The 22,225-nt window shown below is 47.4% G+C and overlaps 1 protein-coding gene across 2 annotated transcripts in view; it reads left to right on the top strand.

Moving 5' to 3' along the window:
- TMEM104 (transmembrane protein 104) overlaps positions 1-22,225 on the top strand; it is a 44,052-nt gene extending 21,827 nt beyond the window's left edge. For both annotated transcript variants that reach the window (XM_058038685.1, XM_058038684.1), the window contains exons 9-10: positions 6,805-6,898; positions 18,719-22,225. In XM_058038685.1, the coding sequence (XP_057894668.1) occupies positions 6,805-6,898; positions 18,719-19,479 (855 nt within the window). In that variant the 3' untranslated portion in view covers positions 19,480-22,225. The remainder of the gene's footprint in view (positions 1-6,804; positions 6,899-18,718) is intronic.

Below are 22,225 nucleotides of genomic sequence, written 5' to 3'. Positions count from 1 at the left end.
ATCCTTGTTCTGTGGCTGGTTTATCTCTTTTCAACCAACTTTGAGCTTCATAACAGCTTGTCTGCTGATAACTTACTGCCTATCAGCACGGCCCCTGCTGCAGCCCTGCCTCCAGCCTTGAGAGGCTGTGGATTTTCAGCTTTTTTTTTTTTTTTTTTTAGCTCTCTAAAAAGCTCCTTCCTGAACAATCAGACTCTTTCCATGTATTTATATTTGTACTGTCCCCTGCAAGGGGTAAAGCTTTACCAGGGAAAGCTTGGATTGCCGCCCTTGCTGATGGGCCATCTGGCTCTGTAGCTTGAGATATGAGCTCATGTAGGACAGAAACATGGCCTTGTCACCCTAGTGAAGGGGATGAGAGAGATGGCAGAGGGGGACACCACACTCAAGATCCTTTTCCCTTAAGGTGTTTTAGCTGAAAAGCCCTGGGGCCCTGACAGGAGTAGCTGGAGCCCACCTTGGGGTAGCACTGCAGTAGCCACAGCTTGAAGTGGGTATAGAAGAGCTTGCAGAGGCTGCAGGTGTGTGCTTGGGGGAGCTGCAGGTAGGTCTGAAATGCCATGAAGCTGTTTTCTTTATCTAGGAGTTCCAAACAAGAGTGGGGAATGCACCATGTATTTAACATTTCTCTCCAAAGTCAGCCCTAAAATTCCCTGAGGATGAGGATGTGAACAGAGCACCAGTTCTTAAGGAATTACTAAAGGTGATAGGTCTGGTTCAGTCTTCCAACCAGTAATAAAAAACCTCTGACCTGTGCCCATGCCAATAAATGCAGGTTTGCTTTTTGGACTTCTTTTTCCCTGCACGTGACACACTCTAGTGGAAAGCACCTGAGGTGGGAACAGAGTATCCCAGTTCCCTGACATCTTGTTTGCTCTCTGTACTTGCGCAGTCTGGTTTTGTTGGATTGTTTCATCTGTCCCTTCTAGTGCTCATCTGAGTTGTGAAATAGCTCTGAGCTCAGGGATGTCTTGCAGAAGCAGAGCAAGTGTCAGAGTTGCCACTTCTGACAGCATGTAAGAAATGTCTGCTTTTTCCTGCCGTGCTCAAGGAGACTTTCCTTGCATCTGAGCACTGAATCAAGCAAAGCTTCCTTAGGGAAGTGCTCATCCAGTCAAGCCTGTGTCTTATTGGTGTCAGGCTTTGCTGTGGGAATGTTGTGTACCCACAGTCCAGTATCAAGCACTCAACCCTTGGCTTCCCTGCAAAAGTGTCAAAGTCTACCAAGGAGAGTGATCCATTTTATTAAACCAGTGACTTTTTTTATGAGCTCTTATCTTACCCCTCTTTAGAGTAGGGTTATTTGCTGTGCTGTCTTGTGGGGCAGCAGTACCATTGCTCAACAGCTGTGAAATCTAAACATCAGTATCTGCAGAGATGGAGCTTGATACCATCCTAAGGTGAAGTTTGTCTGAGATGTTGTCACTTCTGCCACAGGGAAGCAAGAACTCCAAGGAATTATATGGTTTGGGGTGGGTTGTAGGTTTGAATGAGGGTGTAAAAAGCAGGGAGGAGGAAAGGAAAAGGTGGGGTGGCTGGGGACCCAAAGGGAGATGGATATCTAAGGAATGAGCGCTACAACACCTCTTCTCCATCTTCACATTAAAACTGAGGCATCATTGCTCTCAAATAACATTGCTTTCAAATAACATTGCATTGTTATTTGAAACTTAGTAACTTCTCATTGGTATGATAGCCCTGTGCTGCACAAATGAGTTTATTCAAAAACTCTTGCAATTTTTGCACTGCTTCTGGCACATTTGTTGCGTTTAAAAATCACGGTCTCACTTTGCTCAGGTACATACCCTGCTTCCATGCAATCTTTCTGAAAGTTTCAAGGTTCTGAATCAATAAGAAGCAATAGCTACTGTTTTTAATTTGCTACTTGGCAAGCAACAAAAACAGATGCAGTTCTTACAGATGAGTTTGTGTAGCATGAAAACAAGCAAGTTCTGATGACAGTTATGAATGGGGCTGGTTTTTCAGATGGTCCTCTTGCAAATGTATGCAGGCACTAGCCATAATGCTGTAACCACTGTATCTAATACATGAATCAGCCACATTTTGGATGCTAATTGTGCTTCCTGAGCTATATTGGCTGCTGCTGTAAAAGCCACATGCTGAGCAGCAGATGAAAGCTATTGAACTGTACTGGTTCAGAGTGATAGATGGACCCTTCAGGTCCATAAAGACCCTCTTTGGTCAAACAGCCCTCTGACTGGCTTAAAGCATGTTTGTATGGTCTGAAAGGCTCCTGGCATTAGCTGGCCATCCCTCAGTGTTTAAGAGCTGTCTTGGTGGTCCTCTTGGCTGCAACTAAGCTGATAAAAACCAACCAGATGTCCTATTAACGCTTGATCTTACTCTTGCTTTTAGAAGATAATCCAATAAACAAGGTTACGTAACCAAGTTTTAACATAAGAGCTTTAATAAAATATACTGTTAGAAATATATAAATATATATAAAAATATATTCCAGGCAACGGTAAGCCCTAGTTAGTTCCCCTGTGGCAAGAAGACTGGAGTTGACCAGCCTGCTTTTTCATTTTGAGATACCGAGAGCTGACAGGTGCAGAGGCTGGGAAAGTGGTATCAGCTGAGTTACAGCTCAGGGAAGATCCCAAACCTTGGTGCCTGTGTTGCTGTGGCTTGGCTTGGTGGGAGGAATGGATTTGAAGACCCTCCCAGGGGTTGAGCAAGCTGGTGTGCTGCTTGTGGCTCCTACTAGCCTGCAGGGAAGAGTGTAATTCAGGGTGACAAGCTGCTGTTCTTTCTTCTACCCTCACTGGTTTCTCATTTTTGGACTGGAAATGTCAGTAAAGGCAATAAAACTGCAGTCTTTTTTAGTCCTTAGTGTGCTGGATTTTCATGCTGTTTTTTAGCAGGAGAAAGGAAGAAAAAATAAAGAGTTTTGCATTTACGCGCTGTGTGGTTTCCACATACCCTCCACTATGAGCCTGGTGATTTACCTGGCCTTTCCCATTTAATGGAGGAGCTTGGAGGGAATGAGGGAATCATTCTTAATAGCCAGCCCTGTGCCAAAGCACTGTAATGGTTTCTCTCCACCATCCTGTGAATTTAGACAGCAGTTAATAGATTCAGTTCTCCTCCTTAGCTGAAGGAAGCATTCCTTTACCTTATTTCAGTTTAGTAATGAATCACCCTCCTATGCCTGCTTTCTAATGGTTTCTAATAAAACATTTCACTAGCAGAAAAATCTTAATCAAAGTAGACTATGCCCATTCTGCCTTGGATGGGTTTATTTGCTGAATCTTAGGAAGAGAATGATAAACTCCTAGAAAATACCTCAGCTGACTCAAGAGGTGAACTGGAAAATTTGGGAGGGTTTTTTCATGTGCCAGGGCTCTGTATATTTGACTTCTGACAGGGCTGACTGGTACAGTTTTCTAGGTAGGTTTTAGGTTGTTTGAATTACATGTGTAATGAAGTACTTTGTGAATTATTTCCCTCTGGGAGAGACTGGAGCTTGGAAAACATCAGATAGAAAGTTTGGGTATATGTCTGAGGTGCTTATTTGGGCTTACTTTTTCCTTAGGGAGAAGTTATGAAACTAATTAACTTAATGGGTTGGAAGGGGATTGAGGTGTCTGGCACAGCGAGGTAGAGGAAGTAGACACTCTCCTGCTAAGCACTGTGGTCTCTTCTCATCCTTTTGGGGATGTGTTTTTAAATAGAGTTCCTGGCCTTGGGACTCCTGATGGTGGATGGTGAGATTAGCTCTAATCCAGGGACTGAGTCCTCATGTCCTGGCTGTTGGTGACAAACCGGCCCCTTTTTCCTGCCCTGTGCTCAGTCCTGTTGAGCTGCACACAGTTTCACTTCAAAATGATGTTGATCTGGATGTTTAATGTTCAGTTCTGCTCAGGGTTTCTTCTTCCAAGCAGTCCAGTGTGTTCTGTAGCTTCCCTTCCTTAAGAGAGGTTGGCACAAATTCCTGCAAAGCAGGCAAACTCATCTCATTGCAGGTCTTAGCATTGTTTGTATTGATCCATGGATATTCATCTTTGACCACTAATGGGTGTCAAATGGAGAAGGGAATAAATTTCTATTGCATTAGAATTAATCTCTGGCTTGGCTCTTTTGGACCAGGATCTGGTTGAGAACAGAAGACACTGATCATCCTAAAGGATGGGGGGGGGGACATTTGACCATTCAAGCACAACTTGTATCTCTTCCCCATGAGTTAAGCAGTAATGGCCAGAGAGGAGGAGAGTTTAAAACCTTTCTGAATGGATTTGGTTGTTTAAGGTGCTCTGCAAAAAGTGAAGAACACTCAGGTTCTTCCAGTACCTCAGGATGCTTTTCAGCAGCTGAGCCCCAAATCCACCTTGACGTGTCTCCTTTCCTTGGTGGGTGAGACAAATCTGGGTTTCAGACCCAGCTGCTTTGGTGCTTGGTGATTTTGTGTCAATTCTTGCTGTGGTTTGAGGGGTTGTTTTGCCAATTGGTTCTGGAGCATTCTCATTTGCAGCAGACACCTGTTCCTTAATTATCACATCCTCAGCCCATCTCTCTGTGTTCAGAGCTTTCTGATGCAGGAGCTATGAACTGATTTGAGGGGAGGCTGTGTTGGGCAGTGTTGGGAGAGAAAGTTGAAAGAGATTAGTCACAAACTCAATCATACTTGTCAACAAGACAGTTGGTGTCAATTTTTGTTTGCTTTGGGCCCTTGCCCTTACATCACTTTTTAGTCAAAGGTTTCTTTAGTCTGTTGTGGTTTGTGTATTGCTCCAGGATAGAGTGGCAGTCCGTAGTGGGCAGGTGTCGTGGTTTAACATAACTTGGTTTTTTATTTAAAGAGAAAAGAGTGGAATTAAGGTCCCAGTTAGAATAAAGGAACAAGAGGGAGAAGAGTAAAAAAAGGTTTGTAACTGACTGGTTTGCTTCTATGTTACAACCTCAAGTCCCATAACTGTTAAACCTGATTTGGCTCTTAGTCTTGCCAGTTATGCCTGTGGCATTGTATTCTGTGTGATTTCAGCATTTCATCCAACAGCTATCAATTGCTTCACAAATCTGAATTCTGAGCATGCTTCCTGTCCTTTCTTTTTTAATCTGAGCAGTAAAAGCAAGACTTGGTGTAGGCAATGGTCTCGGATCAGAATATATCCCCACCAAGCAACATGTCAAACCAAGAGCTCTCTCCCCTGCTCCCCGTCTGGGTTTACTTTCATCACCTGAGAATACTTCTGATGCAAGGCATTTCCAATTTGCCTTGCAGATATTCTGAAACTGTCTCAAAAAAGGTTTCTTGGGGTTGTGCTAATCTTAAAATAGCTTGGATTCTGTTCTGTCCTGACTCTGTTGGGGTCGACAGAGACCTTGAGGCTTGGCAGACCTGCCCCTCTGAGTCCCAGTTCTTCGCTTCTGATGACACCTTTTCTTGAACTGCTTTAAGAAGTCATGGAAAAGAGCAATGTGTAAATATTAATGTTGAATATTTGTCTTTAAAAATCTCTTTGGGATGCTCTACAAACCTACGCTGTGTGTGCTGTGGCTTTCTAAGCACTGCCTGCTTACAGCATTTGGACCTGTTAGTGTATTGCTAGCTGGTGCCATCCCACAGAGGACAGGCAGGGCTCTCTTCTCTTAACACCCATTTTGTCTCCCTCTTACAAGTGGCTTCTCTCAATCTCAGTGTTCCAGGGTCTGTTTCTTCTTGCAGTGAAGCCTTTTCTCTTCTCTCTGGGGTAGGTAAGGCTTGAGTGCTGCTTTGAGCAGAGGTGACAGTGCTGCACAGGCCATGTCACCTCAGGACATGGGCTGATGGCATGGTTGCCTTGTGTGCTCTGGGAGGTGCTAGAAGAAGCTCTCATGGGAAGCTGTATAGTCCAGATTCCTAGGATGGATCTTTGCTGGATGTATTTTGCAGCCCAGCTGGAAGAGATGAAATAGACTGGTGCTGCAGTGTACCCCAATTTAATTTTCCCCACCCCTGGAAGTCTTCAAGGCCAGGTTGGCCTGGGCTTTGAGCAACCTGGTCTAGAGGAAGGTCTCTCCCCATGGCAGGAAGATGGAACAAGATCATCTTCAAGGTCCCTTCCACACAAACCATTCTGTGATTCTATGAAACACTGGTCTCTTAATAGACATCCAAGAGGGGAGTGAGGAAGTTCTTCATTGAAGAACCTTTACGTTCCACACTGAATTAAATTCTCTGAGTATCTCCTTGATTACTTTTTCCCTCATTTTGCATAGGGTTTTAGCTTCCAAGAACTGAACTGTTACACTGTAGCTCCCACTATCTGTTTTTACTATTATAAAAACCCTGTATGTTTTACACAGGTGACTTAAAGCAGGGGTGGAAAAAGTTCCAGGCAGACTTGGCTCCATTGCTGTTGAGCCTGGGATACCCCGAAGCCACCCCATCAATGCTAATAGAAGTAGACTGGTGAGGGCTATTGCTATTCATACCTAAACTGAGCATGTACTTGGGCAAAGAGGCCAGAGTTTAATATTTAATGTTCTGTAAGGCTGTACTGAGTGCTTTTACTGAAATGTGTCAGTAAAGGAGGGCTGTAGCAGTGATAGCAAACAGCTGAGAGCCAGGAGGATCCTGAGCTCTACTTCTGCCCAAGGCATGTTCTCTGATACCCAGCAGCTTACTTGACCCCCTGTGTCTCAGCCAATTTAGCTGTAAAATTAAGCAACAAAGAAAGCTTCATGACAAACGGACATGTCTGGAGGTGAACTTTCAATGCAAGCTTTGCTCTTCTGATAAATTCATCTTGCTGGCAGAATTTCTGGTTTTTAATCTAATGTGTGACTTTGTTGTCCTTCCAGGCAGCGTTCACGCTCCTCCTGGGTCCTTTCACCTTCTTCAATGTGCAGAAGACCAAGTACCTTCAAATCATGACGTCCCTCATGAGATGGATAGGTGAGTCTTGGCAGAGGCTCGGCCACCTCTTTACCATTGATGGAACCAAGTCATGCCACTGATGCTTCTCTTTGGCAAGATCTTCTTGTTTGGAAGCAAGTGCTTGTCAAAACAACCTCTTTGAGGACAGTTGTGCAGGCCTAATAAATCTTTGAGGGGAAAGGTTTTAGTCCAGGATGAAATTTCCGATTAAAACAAAACAAATTGTTCTCCATCAGACATGGCTGGTAAATGAGGTTTTAGTCTGGTTTGTGTGAGGGGCAGAAGATATTTAGCAGTCTCCTGCCTAGGTGCTGGCTGTGATACCCACCAGTTGGAAGCTTCTTATTCTCACATATATGCTCAACAGACTTTGGACAACTTTGCTTTGATCTGAGAAAAAAAGGCATTTCTTTCAGACTTTCCACCCTTAGTTTTATCATCTGCTTGAATTTATTTTCCTCAGTCTTCCTTTATGGTAAGGTGTGCTGTATTGGAAACCCCCAAACCGATGTGTGCTGTCCTTGGGAAGTCCTGCTCCCATAAGCTCTTTCCAAAATATTGCCAAGAACTTCTGGGAAGACAGATCATTCCCTTAAGGGAAGTAAGACATCACTCTTGTTTTGTTTTTATTTTTTTTTTTCTCCAATGCCATTGTTATTCAAAGATGCAGCTGCCTCATGTCTGGCTTGTGTGTGTACATGCTGTTAAAGGCTGAGAGGTGTGTGTGGGTTGTGGAGGTTTATGTTCAGGTTTTTCTATTTTTGTGTCACCTAGACAGAGTGACTGATACTCAGGGCTAATAAAGAGCATTTCTGCAGGTTAATGATCAGCATTTCTGCAGGTTAACAGTCTCCTGGTGTGTAAATCCAGACCATTCAGACACAGAATTAGCTCTGTTTATACCTATCACTGGAATAAGAAGAAAAGCTGCATCTCTAACTATTTCCCATTACACACATACTCTTGGCCAGGCTGCAGCTGGGTATTGTCCCTTCTCTGTGAGTTCATCCTGTTTGGAGGTGGCTGGCAGTTGCTGCAGAGGAATGGAGATCCTCTGTTCTAGAGAAATCCTGAGATGGGGTTAAGCAGTTGACACCCAGGAAAATTAAGTTGGATTTTAAGCTCTCAAGTCTAAGATGTTGAACAGTTTGAGTTAATGAATCCTGACTTTGGATGGTGTGAAAATCCTGAATGCCTGTTTTTCTCCTTTGTTGTCTGAGCACATGAAAGGTTTGAAAGCCCCCCCATTCTTCAGAGAAAGAAGTTATCTCATTAAGGGGTACTAAAGGAAATGAGGAAGTTTTGCATGGGGATTTTTTGTTGTTTTTTTTTTCTTTATAAGAGTGATCTCTGCTCAGCTGACTGGCCTGATTCCAATCACCCTGCCTCCTCTTTTCTGGTAAAGACATCAGTCAGACCTCATCCTGTCTCTGTGACAGGCTGATGCCTGCCTCATCTGCTGTTGGTTTCCCTTTAGCCAGCTCCTTGCAGTATGAGGATTGCTAAACCTTGGTGTGATGGCACAACTGTTCCTCTCTTTCATGGCTTGATGGAGAGGGATAAAGGCAGTGTTGGGAGAAGTGTAGGGGAAATTCATGTTTTAGCCTGATTGATTCCTGCGTCAGCACGCTGGGGAACAGCTGCCCCAGATAATGATAGTTAATGACCCTGACAGCACCTCAGTGGCTACTTAGAAGAACAGATTCCATATGTGTACAGTGAGGGATAGATTTATTGGGAAAGACAATTTGTCAAAAAGCCATGTGATGCAGGGAGCAGAGGAAAAGCTCTTGCTGCAAATCCTGGGGTAAGGATCAGTCCCACACTGCTGAGATTTGTCAAACTGGCTTCTCCCATGTCCTCACATCACTGCTGCCCCCTCCTCCAAAAGCAGGGCTGTGAGTTAAACACAGCTTGGTGTTTAGAGAGCTTAGATCCTAAAGAATGGGTTTGGGTGCTGTTTTGTGGTCTTCTGGACTTTTCCTGCCTGCATGCCAATGGCCAGATGTGAACTCTTTGTCCTGGTATAAACTTGTGCCTTTGCTTCACCTTCCTTGGGCTGGTTTTAGCCATGTGGTGCTGAGGGTGGTTCTGCAAAGCACTCTGAGCAGCAGAGCAGCACTGCAGCTTCCCTCATACCTGTTTATTGTGTAGGGGAAAGAAAACCTTCCCATTCAGCTTACCTGTGCTCATTGGCTTGCTGTGGATGGGAATCTGACCCGTGCTTTGCATCATGATTTGAAAAAACAATCGAGCCTCCCTAAGCTGGGAGGTCAGTACAGACTTTGCAATGTGCCTCTCACAGGACCCACTACATACCCTTCTCCCCAGCCCAGTGGAAAGTCCCTGGATTTCTGAGCAGAAGAGGCTGATGTAAAGCAGCACTGCCCCAGGTGTACTGGTGATTCAGATGATAGCAGCTGAGAGGAGGGTTCTTGGCAGCAGAGAGAGCTAGCTGTGTGTGAAGGTCATTTCTGCTGGTGTTTGTAACAGTGTCAGCCTTGCCTTTGAAAGTTGCTTCCCCTCTTCCTCCTGATCTAAGTGATAATCAAATGTCACCAGCCTCTTCCAGAGCCTTATGCTCATCACAAGCAGCACATCAGCTATCAAAGCCTACAGCAGTCTTATTCCACACCTCACAGATAAAAAAAAATTCATTTTCTTTCTGAAAAATAGGCTTAAACGCTGGGATCTGAGCTGGAAATTAAAAATGGACCAGTTCAAAGAATGTGGAGATGTTCCAGGGATCAGCCCTTTATCTGGCATCCTCCCAGGATAAGGGACTAAGCCAGGACAGGCACCTCTGAAGCCTCTGTAAGGAGAAAGTTGAAGGAGGAGCTTGCAGGGCCGAGTGTTGTGCTGCTGGGGAGCCCAGACAGATGGGCTCTCCCTGTCTGGGCCTGTTGATCAGGGACAGCTCATCTGGAGGGAAGGCTGGCATGGCAAGGCACCTCCCTGGCAGCAGTGACAGGAGCACAGAGGGTGGGTCTGTGTCTCCAGGTGCAGTGGGGCTGGTGGCAGAGAGGGCTTCCAGAGGAATCGAGCTGTTGCCAGTGCTCTGAAGAGTAGCACTTACACACTTGGCTGCAGAACTGATTGTCACTTGGCATTGCTGAGTGCCAATGGTTAAATTCAGTGCAGCAGTTGGTGCTTGAACTGCTGGCCTTACCCTGGCTTAGAGATCTCTGTTCTCCAGGAGCTGGCAGATGAGTGAGGCTTTGCCTACCCAAGTTCTCATCCCTTTCCCAGTGCAGAAGCTCCTCAGAATGCTCTGTCAGCCTTTTGCAGGTACCTGAGCTGCCTTGGGAGATGGAGCAGAGGCGCCCTAAGGGGTGCAACAGGGAGCCTACCTGCTGTGCTTCCCTGGAGAGAGAGCCAGTCACGAAATATCATTTGGTTTAAATCATGACAATGGTTCCTACAGTGAAGCCTTGTTTTGATTTGTGGTTAGAACCTTGTTGGCTCCCCCAGCTGTGAGGCCATGTGAGTACAAATTGTTCCTGAGGGGTGAGGAGGGTCCTTCCCCAAAGTGTAATTCCTGCCTTTCTTTCAGCTCTCTTCCACCTCAGCCTCAGAAAAGTGTAGAGCTGTTATTAGGTCAATTCCTTTACCAGTTTTGGAGCCTTTTTCCAGGTCTCTTACAAAGTTATTGGAGCAGAGCTTCCTGCAGAAGGCTAAACCAACTGAGCCATCAATAAATTTAGAGCTGTTGGTATTTCCAATTCTGCTGTTTGGATTTCAGACACTTTCTTTTTTTCCTGGAGGGTTTAAATCTATGGTGGCAATGGATTGCTCTCTAAAGAAACTTGCTTATCTAGCTGGGTTTTTTTTCCTCTCATTTCTTCAATCCTGATCAAGTGGGTGCTGTTAGGGATCAGCTGCTGAAGGGCACACTGTGCTGCCAACAAGAGAGACTGATCCAGGCAAGTCCCATACACCTCTCTCAGCAGAGGGGATGCAGCTCACTGGGGCACAGCCCTACCTCTTTATTATTGGATAATATTGGATAATAACTGTCTAGCAGCATCATGGGATAGGACATGGATTAGGAAAGATAACAAAAGGACAGAGCTTGGTGGAGCTGAGCAGCAAACACTGGGCTATTGTGTATTAGCAGCTAACCCAATTAATTGCAGCCTGAGATGTCCAGCTCTATAGGTGAGGACTGCTGGCTCTAAAGACATTGGTAGTGTGATTATTGCTGCTGTTATTAAATTGTCTCTGCCAAATGTTCCTAGACAGCTCCCACGTGGGGCCTGTGCTCTGTGTGCTGCTCATGGTGCTGTATTGTAGTTATTAGAAAGTATTGTATTTTAATGAAGAGATAGTTCATAGAGTAATAAACTTCTGGGTTTGGTTGAACAGGCTCAGTTCTCTCTCCCTATTGGATCACACCACATCTATTCAAGCCCTTGAGACAGAGCCTTCACAACTCTGCCCAAACAATGATCTCACAATTACATGCACAGGAGTAAAATCTCTACCCCAGCTCTTTCCCCTGGCTGATAAGGTGGAGGGAAAGCAAACCAGAATTTCTGGGAAGTCTGTGTTAAACCCTTCTTTTCTCCATCCCATCCTTTTCCAGGATACCTGGTAGAAGGCTTCTGGGGCAGAAACTAGAAAAGGGCTGTCCAGAGTGTGCTAGTGGGGCTGACTTTCTGTATCTGGTGGTTTCTCTGGTAGTTCTGCTCTTTCCACCAGAGCTCTGCTGTTTACAGCACTGCTCTCAGACCATCTCACCTTGTGAGCAGTCTCAGGTAACTGTTCCTGCCATCCTTAGCAGCAGAGCTGTCTGTGCTTGACTTACTGCAGAAACCTGGAGTCACTGTGCTGCATCCCTTCAAGTACTGAGACTGAGTTACAGAGGAGGCTGATTTAGGAGGGGGTGACAGTTATCTGAAGTCCTGCATTGCCAGTCTCCTGCTGAGAAATTAGCCTGCTGGTGCCCACAGGCCTCAAGGTGGGTGGCCTCTTTTCAGATCAGAAATTGAGCTTTCTGCAAATAGCTTAAGGAGGATCGTTGTGATCTCTGCCCCTCTCCTTTCACACTGCAGGGCATACAGGAGGATGAGGGAATTGGACTGTAAATCAGGACACTGTTGCATGTTCATTCTGACATGCTGCTTCAACAAAGTTACTTCATGTTCTTATATCCCTTTTGGAGCAGATGAAGCTCCTGCTAGAGCCCAGGCTAAATAATTCACTAAGAGAAGTGAATATATTTATGAAGAGTTAGTTAAAATGCTGTGCTTCTGTCATGCCTGCTTTTGGGATTGTTGGCTGAGGAGCTCATTTCAGGGCTGTTTGTGGGAGGCAATGGGGTGAAGCAGTGCCTGTGTGAGAGGAAGAGCCCTGTGAGCTGCAGACACAGATGGAGAGTGATTTGCTGGTCTGGACAGGACCACTGAGATCCTGCCTGAGGAGCTGATGCTCCTGAAGAGAGCACTTTATTCAGGCAGCAACAGACACTGATGGGCCTGAGAGCTGAGGAAGGGGAGCTGGACATCTAAGGGCATATTCAACCCTGAAAAAGGGTCTGGATGATGGTGCCCACTCAGGTTTTCAGAGTGTGGGGCTGTGGCATGAAAAGCTGCTTTCTGTTCAGAGTGGACATTGGTGGAACAAGATGATAAAAAACTTTGCTGTGTAGGGCCCAAGGCAGGATGGACAAGATGTGGCTGAGTCTGCAGAGCACCTGGGTGTTATGGGACATGGGTGCTCTGCAGCCAGTACTTTCCAAAGCATGCACAGCTGTAGTTTGGGCTCACAGGGACACCAAAGTGTGTATTGGGCTCACAGGGACACCAAAGTGTGTATTGGGCTCACAGGGACACCAAAGTGTGTCTTTTTTTATTATTTACTTTTATTATTCCATTCTCTCTGAAGAATAAATTATGGCATGGACAGAGATGTGACTGTCAGAGCTAATAGGCCAAGCCAGCAGCAGAGCTGAGAGCAGAGTCCTGGTTGCAGAGGTTTTATGGTTCTTCTGCCAAAGGTGACTGACAGAGAGAGGCCCATAAACTACACGGGCAATTTTCCCCTAGAAGCAAACAAGCCTCACTGGCTCCTCTTTCCTTCCCATATGTTGAGAAAAAGCATCTGTGATAAATGCCTGAGTGCAAGGCCATTTTTCTGCCCTGAGCTGTTGCTGGTGTGCAGATGTCTGTGGGAGCAGCTGATGTGGGCTGGGATGGGGCAGCTGTGCTGGTTTCATGGCAGGCGTTGTTAGCGCTGCTGGGGAAGCTACTTGTAAATCTTGGTTATGGTAGTGCAAGCCTGATGAAGAAAAGCAGGGAAATGATGCCCTTAGAGCAGAGAAGCTCCACTGAACTGCTTTTGGTTGCCAAAAAGTCCTGGTAGTACTTTTTAAATGGAATTTGCCTTTGTGAAGAAAAGGAGGTCCACCTGGTCCAAAGGATCAGTGTCTGAGTTGGCTGCAGCAGGAGCAAGCCAGGCCTGGAGGAGTGGAGGTGCCTGAGAGGCTTTTTCTTGGTAAGCTGTGTCACACTTGTCTGTATAAGCATCAGTCCTCTGCCATGTGGATCCTCCCTCAGCCTGTGGGGCAGGGAGGGTAACACTGTCCAGACAAGTCCCTGCTCCCCATTAGAGGAAGGAGCCACAGTGATATTCCACAACTTTTGCTCATACCTTTTTTCTGGGAAGTAATTTCCCTCCTCTTTTCCTTCTGACGTTTCTCTCTGGAGAATTCCTGTCTTCTATGAACATATCCATCTTGTTTCCCCACAGTCTCTGCACTCATAAATCCTTCATCTTCCTAGAGATGGTGCTTTAGGCTCTGTCATTGTCAAATCTGATCCTTAACTTCTCCAGCTCCCCCATCTAATGGAGCAAACCTGGTTTTCATGTTACCTCTTTACTGTCACTTCATATAGAAACCCCCTCTGAAGGTTGGAGAAGTTAATCAGTTGCTGCTCTGGAGTTTGTGGAGAACTGGAGGTCATGAACAAGTGGCAGGATATAGCTTCTGCAAGAGAAACTAGCTAAATGAGTTTTAAATTTAAAAATCAATGTCTTAATTTTAGGTACTTTGTTCTGCCAGCATGTTGGACTCCAGCTGTGCTTTAATACTTCAAATGACAAAGAATCCAGAATGCCTGGTGATTCCACAGTTGTAGTGGGCTCTCCAGCTTGCCCACATCACTGCTGGAAGCCAGATGGCTCTGAGAAGGGGCTCCAACATCCTAGAAAGACATCAGCAGGGAAGTAGCACAAGTGTCAGGTGGGGATGCAGAGGGTAGGGCTGTCTTGATGTGCTCCTCGCCCGTTCAGTGTGTACAGAGCAGATCACAGAATCACAGAAGTTCAAGACTGGAAGAGACCTATAAGATCATCAAGTCCAGCCTGGTTTTGTGCCCTTTCTATGAAAAAACTGCCTAAGGTTAAACTAAATGAGATCTATTCCTCTGTTGAAGAGTGGGCTGCTGTGTTTTGACTCGATACAGGATTGAGGTGGGGAGAAATCTGGGTTTGGGAAGCTGGGTTTAGGAAGCTCCTGAAAGCGTCTTCTTCCTGGGATCCATCATTGTGCCTAATGTATGAAAGGGAGGCCAGCACTGGGCTGGGGTGATCCATTATCATTATTTCCTGGCATATTGATTCTCTGCCTGGACAGGAAAGCTCTGTCACGCCGTCAGCCGCCGCTGACGGATGGCCCTGCCACCAACGTGTCCCAGCCCCAGCTCAGACAAATGGCTGGGGTAGGGGAGCAGCCAGGCGTGGGGTGGCTGCACACCACTGATCTCTGGGCCCTGCAAGGGGGGCAGGCAGCTGGGTGATGTTCTCTTCAGGCTTTCCTTGCACAGGGAGGAATGGGAGCAGCGACAGGGCTGGCTGGAGAAGATGGGAACATCTCACAAGTACCATGTCTTGCAGGGATGCAAGGGGGGTTAAACCAGAAGCTCGTTCTGAGCATCAGTTCTTGCAGGAACCTAGCATGACAGGGGAAAAAAATGTGTTTGAGGCTTGGACTTATTTTCTTTTCTTCAGTAGCCTTTCTGCAGAGAGATGAAACTCATGTACAAACACCATTTTTCATTTACAGAGGTGTTTTCTCTGACTCTGTAAAATGATCCTTAAACTCAGAATGGCTAAATTATCTTCTCTGCTTCTCTGCAGCTCTGTTATGTTTCTATCAAAATGCACAAAAATGTATTTCTTAATATCCCCAGACTCACATATTTCCCAAACTGTACTACTTTGCACGTCTGCTCATCCATATTCATCCTTACTTCACCTGCAAGAACCAGAGCAGAACTGCCCTGTCTCTGAATCAACATCTCCTGAGTCAAGCAGGAGAAGAGCAGTGGGTGACTGCAAGGTCTGCTTTATCTGAGAACATTTGTTCCTCAGATAGTGAGGGGAGCAAAGAGAGTCTGCAGGAGAGGCAGTTGGATGGCTGGGATGAGATTCATCACAATTTTCCTTTATGGCATACCCCCTCTTTATTTTTTTCCTCAGGCTCACTTAAATCCTTCACTAAAAATGATGCTTGAACATCTAAAAGAGATAAGATGAGACAAGAAGTGGCCTCTGTGCCTTGCTGACTGCCAAGCCTGTGGTGTGGGGGCTTGGAGTGGGTTTAACACTGTGGAAAAATCAGGACAAGCAAAACCCTTGATTGCTTTTTAAGCATTTATATAAAACAAGGCTTAAAGCAAATTTTTAATGTAACCATCTAACAATCCAAGATGCCATCACTGTCAACCTTGCTTTGTGGCTCTGAGTGCTGCTGATCATGGTCTGAGAGTGTTTCATACCTGGAACACATTGCTTGTGTCCTCTGTTCTGTGTGGAGAGGAATGCATCAAGGGGGTTTTTGTGAATCCATGTCTTCACCAGGATTCTTGTGCTGAAGGAATGTTGTTGGACAGCTGATGTGACAACAGTAGGTGACATGAAATAGTGTCATGTGACTCTGCCTTCAGCCTGCTGTCCCAGGTAGGGGAAGTGAGTGGGAGCTTTGTGTGTGCCTGAGGAGCTTGTGCTGCCTCTTTTCTGCTCAAAGCTGCCTGTCCATCAGCCTGTCATCTTCCTTTCATTTTGACTTATCATCCAAACCATATCTAGGTTTCAGAGTTTCATTTTTTGGCTCGCCTCCTCTCAGGGACAGAGAGATAAATTTGACAGGCAAGTGTTTTAGCTCTCCAGTTCCAGGAGTGAGAAACTCTTCTGCCTCAGGGACTGAGAGAAAACAACCATAGGGCAGCACTTTTGTTGTCCTTTCTGAGGCTGGAGCTGTGCAGGGGGGTTTCCAGTTTACTCAGCACCTTTCCTCTCAAGGGTCTTGCATCTGCAGTGCACCAGTGCTCGGGCAGGGAAGCAGAGCTTGCCTTGTTGGAAGCAAAACTAGTTTGGATCTTAGTATTGGATCCTCACTCCTTGTAATTATAATAAATTTCTGAAATGCATATTTAATGAAAAACAAATATATTAAATTCTAGTTGCATAAGCCAAAGACCATCCATCATTTAGGGAGTCCACAAGAATTCTACTCCTTCAGTGTTCCCTGCCAGAAAAGCACATGTCAGGGCAGAGGAGCATCTGTGGGAGATGCTTCAAGGATGGGGTGCTGCCTGCCTGAAAGTTTCCCTGGTCCTGTTGGCACTGATGCAGAAAGTGGGGCTTTGAGCCAATGGTGAGAGTGGGTTTGGGGGATGGAAACAGATTGAGCAGAGCATGAGGAGATCCACTGTCCTGGCGTGCAGGGGAAGAGGTGTGAGACTTCTGAGTCACATCTTAGCCCAGGTACAGGACCAGCTCAGGATGGGGCTGCAGAGCCTGACCACCTCTGCCAGGCAAGAAGGAAAGGAACAGTCTCAGCCATTTCCAGAGCTGCCCAGCCTGCTTTGTCTTATTACTCAGGGCATCCTTTCCTCTTCCTTGTAGCCTGTGCAAGCCCAGGGAGTGCAGCCATGTCACATCACCTGGAACACAGCTCTTCTGGGTCTCTTGCTGAGCAGATATGGCTGGCAAGCATCTCCCCTCCAGGGAGCAGTGAGGGAGGCACAACAACTGTACCCCTGTTCTCAGTGCCCCTCTCCTGCTTGGCTTGAGTGAAGGCAAGGGGAATTGCACACCCCCAGAGCAATGAGCTGTTGCCTTCCATAGCTCTGTGTGACTGCCCTTGGGGGAGGAAGTAGAGCCTGGCACTCCCAAAACAACCTGGCCTTGTGGAATGGTGGAGGAATGGATCTGCTGCTGTCAGTGTGGTGCTTGGGGAGGGCTGGCAGACGTGCCCTGTCACTGGGAACAGCTGCAAGCAAGAGGTTTCCTGAGGCAGCACAGGGTGAAATGCAGCATGTGGCTTGGGAAGGGTTCAGCATGGAGCTGCTGTTTGCTGCAGGAGAATGTGAATTTCTGAGAGAGGGTTGTGGGGAGTGCTGGGGATATATGGGAGGCAATGTTCAGTGAGAATAATCTGGTATTTTCGTGCACAAGAGAGGCAGCATTCCCTAACTGGTCTGTAACTGTTTTCCCTAGTCCCATCCCTGGCAGGGTTTCCCAATCTCCCCTGTTGTGGGCAGCAGGGCTGGGCACAGAGCAAGCCTGTCATCTTGTCACCCCACGGTGAGCCTGCCCAGCTCCCAGCGCTGCTGCCAGCCTGCTATGGACTTGAACTGTGCCCTGCTCTCTTTAATTCCTCTGGATTTATATTAAGGACATTCAAAGTTGTCTGTAGTAGTTGTTTCAGCATTTTGTTGATTTTTTCATTACCTGATAATTCACAGCTCTGTTCCTGTACCTCAGACTGGTGCAAGGACAGCTCTGTGCAAGCCACAGTGGCTCACCCATTGCAGCACCAGACTGTAAACCTCACTGCTTGCTGCCCTGCCAGGCAGGTCCTTTTCTCCCCATTACTTGTTAACTCCAGCAGCTGATGATCATCTTTCCTAGGTTGATGCAATTTTTGTGACACCAGAATTCATTTTCTACTGCTTTTATATGCCATGGTAGGAATGAGAGTCTCACAGTAACTGCTCTGGCTCAAATTTCCACCTTCAGAGTAATAAGGGCATTAGCCCAATCTCCTCAATCCATGTTGTCCCTGGCATGTTGTTATTTGTAAAAAGCTTTGTAAAATGTTGTTAGGCTTTTTCCTGACATAAGTGAAGGGTAGACAAGCAGACTTTGTGTCTAGAAATGATGAATTTTAATAGCAGTCTTTCAGTGCTGCTTCAGTCCCTTCCAGACTGGCTTCTCCACCCTGGGATTAGCTACAGACAGCCTGTTCCTTCTACCCAGGAAATGGCTGGCTAGTTCTTGCTCTATCATGCTTGACAGATCCCAGGGACAGGAAAGCTTGCTAGTAGCTGCTGCTTCTGTGCATGTAGGGGAGGTCTTGAAAAGACTAGTCCAGTTAGAAATGTGTAGGACTATTACTGGGGTTGATTGGAGCCAAACATACTTCAGCCTTTTTGAAATGACAGCATTTAAGCAGTGTGTGTGGGGGGCAGAAGCATCCACAGACCAAAACCCTTGAGGGCTTAGGGTTCACCAGCCATGCCAGCCTTCTGCTTCTGAAGGGCACAGCCCTGTGCTCTTGGGGTGGGAGGGTGAGGCCCTGTGGGAAGGAGACTGGAGGGAGATGCCTGAGCCCATTCCCTTATCTACTGACTGGCACTGACAGCACACCACGATTAATTCCTGTGCACCTTGCCTTTAATGTAGCACCCTCAGATAAGGTGGTGCATCAAAGAGATAAGGAGATGCTCTGCATAGCAGGAGAAAGCCAGTGCCAAGACTGCCAGTGCTGTGGGAGGAGGTCATGAGGAGCACGGGCCTGGGCTTGACCTGAGACCTTCTCTCTCTCTCCAGCTTTCATCCTCATGATTATTCTGGCCCTCATCCGCATCAGCAGAGGCCAAGCTGAAGGTCACCCGTCCATGGCCGAGCTGTCGGGCATCCGCAATCTCTTTGGGGTGTGCGTCTATTCCTTCATGTGCCAGCACTCCCTGCCATCCCTCATCACCCCCATCTCCAAGAAGAAGCACGTCAACAAGCTCGTGCTGCTCGATTACGTCCTGATCCTGGCGTTCTACAGCCTCCTGTCCTTCACTGCCATTTACTGCTTCCGCAACGACACCCTCATGGACATGTACACGCTCAACTTCACCAACTGCGACGTCGTCAGCGCGGCCTTCATCCGCTACTTCCTGGGCCTCTTCCCGGTCTTCACCATCAGCACCAACTTCCCCATCATTGCAGTGACCCTGCGCAACAACTGGAAAACCCTTTTCCACAGAGAGGGGGGCACCTACCCGTGGCTGGTGGACAGGATTGTCTTTCCTGCCATCACGCTGGTTCCCCCAGTGCTGGTGGCGTTCTGCACCCACGACCTGGAGTCCTTGGTGGGGATCACGGGGGCCTATGCTGGCAATGGGATCCAGTACCTCATCCCAGCTTTCCTGGCCTACTGCAGTCGCAAGGACACGCAGCTGGTGTTCGGCAGCGGGACGGTGAACAAGCACCTCTCCCCTTTCCGGCACAGCTTCTGGATCGTGTTCGTGCTCATTTGGGGCTTCTCTTGCTTCATATTTGTGACTGCAAACATTGTCCTGAGTGAGTCAAAGCTCTGATGGGGGTAGCAGCACACTCCCTCTGGAGCTCCAGAGACTCCAGCATTTCAGCTCCCCCTCTGGAACTGTGCACTGAGGGGGAGAGGCAGTATGAAGGGAAGTTTCCAGGCCGTTGGCTTGGTGACACAGACTTTCTTCACTCCACTTTGGGTGTGGGTGGAGTGGACTCAGCCTTGTTACAGTTCTGGTTCTCGGACAAAGCCCTGGGGCTGAGCCCTTGGCAGCCTGCACCGTTAACCAGCGTCCAGCCATTCCTGCCTTTGGCTCTGTCAGAGCAGCACATTCTCTGTCTGTCCCTCTGTGGTTCTGTGTGTGCTGCAGGTCTCGGCACACGGGAGAGAGACAGCCTTGGCTGCATCACTAAATGTCTCTGCTCCCAAAGGCAGGAATGTGCTGTGCAGAATCCAGCAGGAGTTTGGGATAACTGAGTCTCTTCTTTCTGCTGAGACTCCTTCAGACCAACCTCCTGTGCCAGCTGAAGGAAAGCATAAGGGTGGAAATAGACCTAATTCAGAAGGAAATAATTTTGTGCTGTTACATTTTCTTTTTCTAGAAGCATTATCATGTTTGTGCACATTGCCTGGAATAGGGGATCTTTTGCTTAGAGCTGGATTTCTCCAGCCACGGGAGTTACATTCACATTTCCATCCTGTTCTCCTGTGCTGTGACAGCTCAGCTGGGCAGAGCAATGCCCCTCTGCATGCAGGGATACAGCTCTTCCCACTGGAAGGGAAATCAGCCTTGCTGCCCTCAGCACCAGCACGGAGCTTTCCACTGGCAGAGCCCTTCTCCCTTTCTCAGCTTTGCCCGGGGCTGCTACCAGCAGCCAGGCCTGAACTCCAGCGGCCGGGATCGGGATCGGTGTGGGCTGGGGAGGTGCTAATTACCCGCTCCTGACACGCCAGAGGCTTCGGCTGTGCACACTGAAGCGTTCCCGGCTCCCGTTGGGTAATTAGCCTTGAAACAAGGTGGGTGTTAACTCAGGGGAATGAGTGGTGCCAGGAGGGAGCGGCTGTGCCCTGGCTCAGCCCTGCCTGCAGCAGCAGCGCTCCCGAAACAGGGGAGCAAAACCTGAAACCCTGCTGGAACTGGGCTTGACCCTGTCGTGCCATTCTGCACAGGGCTAAGGTGGCCTTGGGGCTGCTCCTGCCTTAGGCAGCTCCAGGAGAGGCTCTGCTTTTAGGATGACTGTGGTCACTGTAAGACGCCACTTTGACACTGGGTCCTGTGTTCAGAAGCCCTGGGGCACAGATCATAAGGGGTTTCCTGACAGGAGAAAGAACTTTAAAAATTTTCACCTGAACTATTTTAAACCCCCTGTTATCAAAGCAGGTTCAAAGCCAGGTGCACATCAGATCCTCCTGCCCTCTGCACTTGCTGCAGTATTAAATGTCATCACTCACTAAAGCAAGCTTTGAACTGCAGCTCTTTCTAATCAAGCTCTGTTTTCAAGTAGGACTTTCTGGTTTCCATATGACCTGAAGTGCTCCTCCTGGGGGAATATGCAAGTACCTGGAGCTGTATAAAACCACTTCATAGCTTTTAAAGCAAAACCCTGCACCTCTCAAGCCTGAGCACCGCCACTGCGTCCTTGCTGAGCTGCCTGGAGAGAATCTGGAGAGATTGTTCATCTTGTCTCCAGCTTGATCCTAAACAGGCATTTGCAGCCCCTGCTAGTGGGTTTAAGCACCCCCAAGTGCTCCTGGAAAGCTGATGTGGTATCTTCAGTACCAAATTAAGAAGGTATTTTAGAGGTATCTGGTGCTGGTGTCTGTTTTAGGAAGCAGTAGTTTGGAGGGCAGATTCATGGGGCAGCTGAGCTGGGAGCCACCTGCGTGGCAGCTGGGAGCTAGGCAGAGCTGGAGAGAGAATTGAATGCTGATGAAATGAGCCTTTGGAAGCTGGAGAGGCTGAGGGTGCTGTTCCTCTGCGTGAGTGTGCAGATGTGGCTTCATGGAGGGGCTGAGGGCTGTCTGCAAGGCCCTTGGCTCAGCTCCTGCCCTCCACGTGCCCATTTCAGTCTCTTGCCTTCACATTTCATTGCAGCCAGGAAACAGGGCTGTTCTCTGATATTTCATCTCCTCTCACCCTCCCTTACCTTCTCAGGAAGGAGGGAGCCCAGCCTGGCACCCTCTTTCCTGCCATCTCTTACATTTAAAGATGTGCCTTCTCTTCCCTGGCCTGTGTGTCCCCCTGTACCCCTCAACAATGTGTGACGGTGACTTCTGAGGGGCTGCACCTCCAAGAGCTGCTTGGATCCAGGTATTGGATGGAATGGGATGCTGAGCACTTGTGTTCCAGCCCCAGCCTTTGCCATGGTACCTTACTGTGCTCCCCAAGGAGCATGAGTGCTTCTCAAATAAATAACCATGAATTCCCAGACACCTGCTGTCCTTGCACAGCAGCAAAACAAATATATCCGAGGAATTGGGGTGATTAACAGAAAGAAGCTCTACAGCAGAGAACATTTTTTATATAAAACATGATATAGCAATGCCTTAAAAATTACTGGAGAAAGCAAGAAGGGAATGGTTCAGTGCAGCCAGCACTGGCTGAGGGGACACTGGGTGACCCCGTGGTGCAGGGCACGAGCTCTCTCCTCTCACTCATCGTGAATAAGTCTATTTTTATTTGGCCATTATCAGCAGTAACAATTCATTATTGCAGATTCACACGTGATGCTTTGTCCTGACTGTAATTAGTTTTTTAAAAATGGGATTAAAACCAATAAAATGCACATTATACA

This window comes from Melospiza georgiana, chromosome 21 (assembly GCF_028018845.1).
Source record: "Melospiza georgiana isolate bMelGeo1 chromosome 21, bMelGeo1.pri, whole genome shotgun sequence".
NCBI classification, from domain to species: domain Eukaryota; kingdom Metazoa; phylum Chordata; class Aves; order Passeriformes; family Passerellidae; genus Melospiza; species Melospiza georgiana.
Note: the sequence above shows the minus strand (reverse complement) of the source record. Positions and strands in the feature narration are given on the sequence as shown.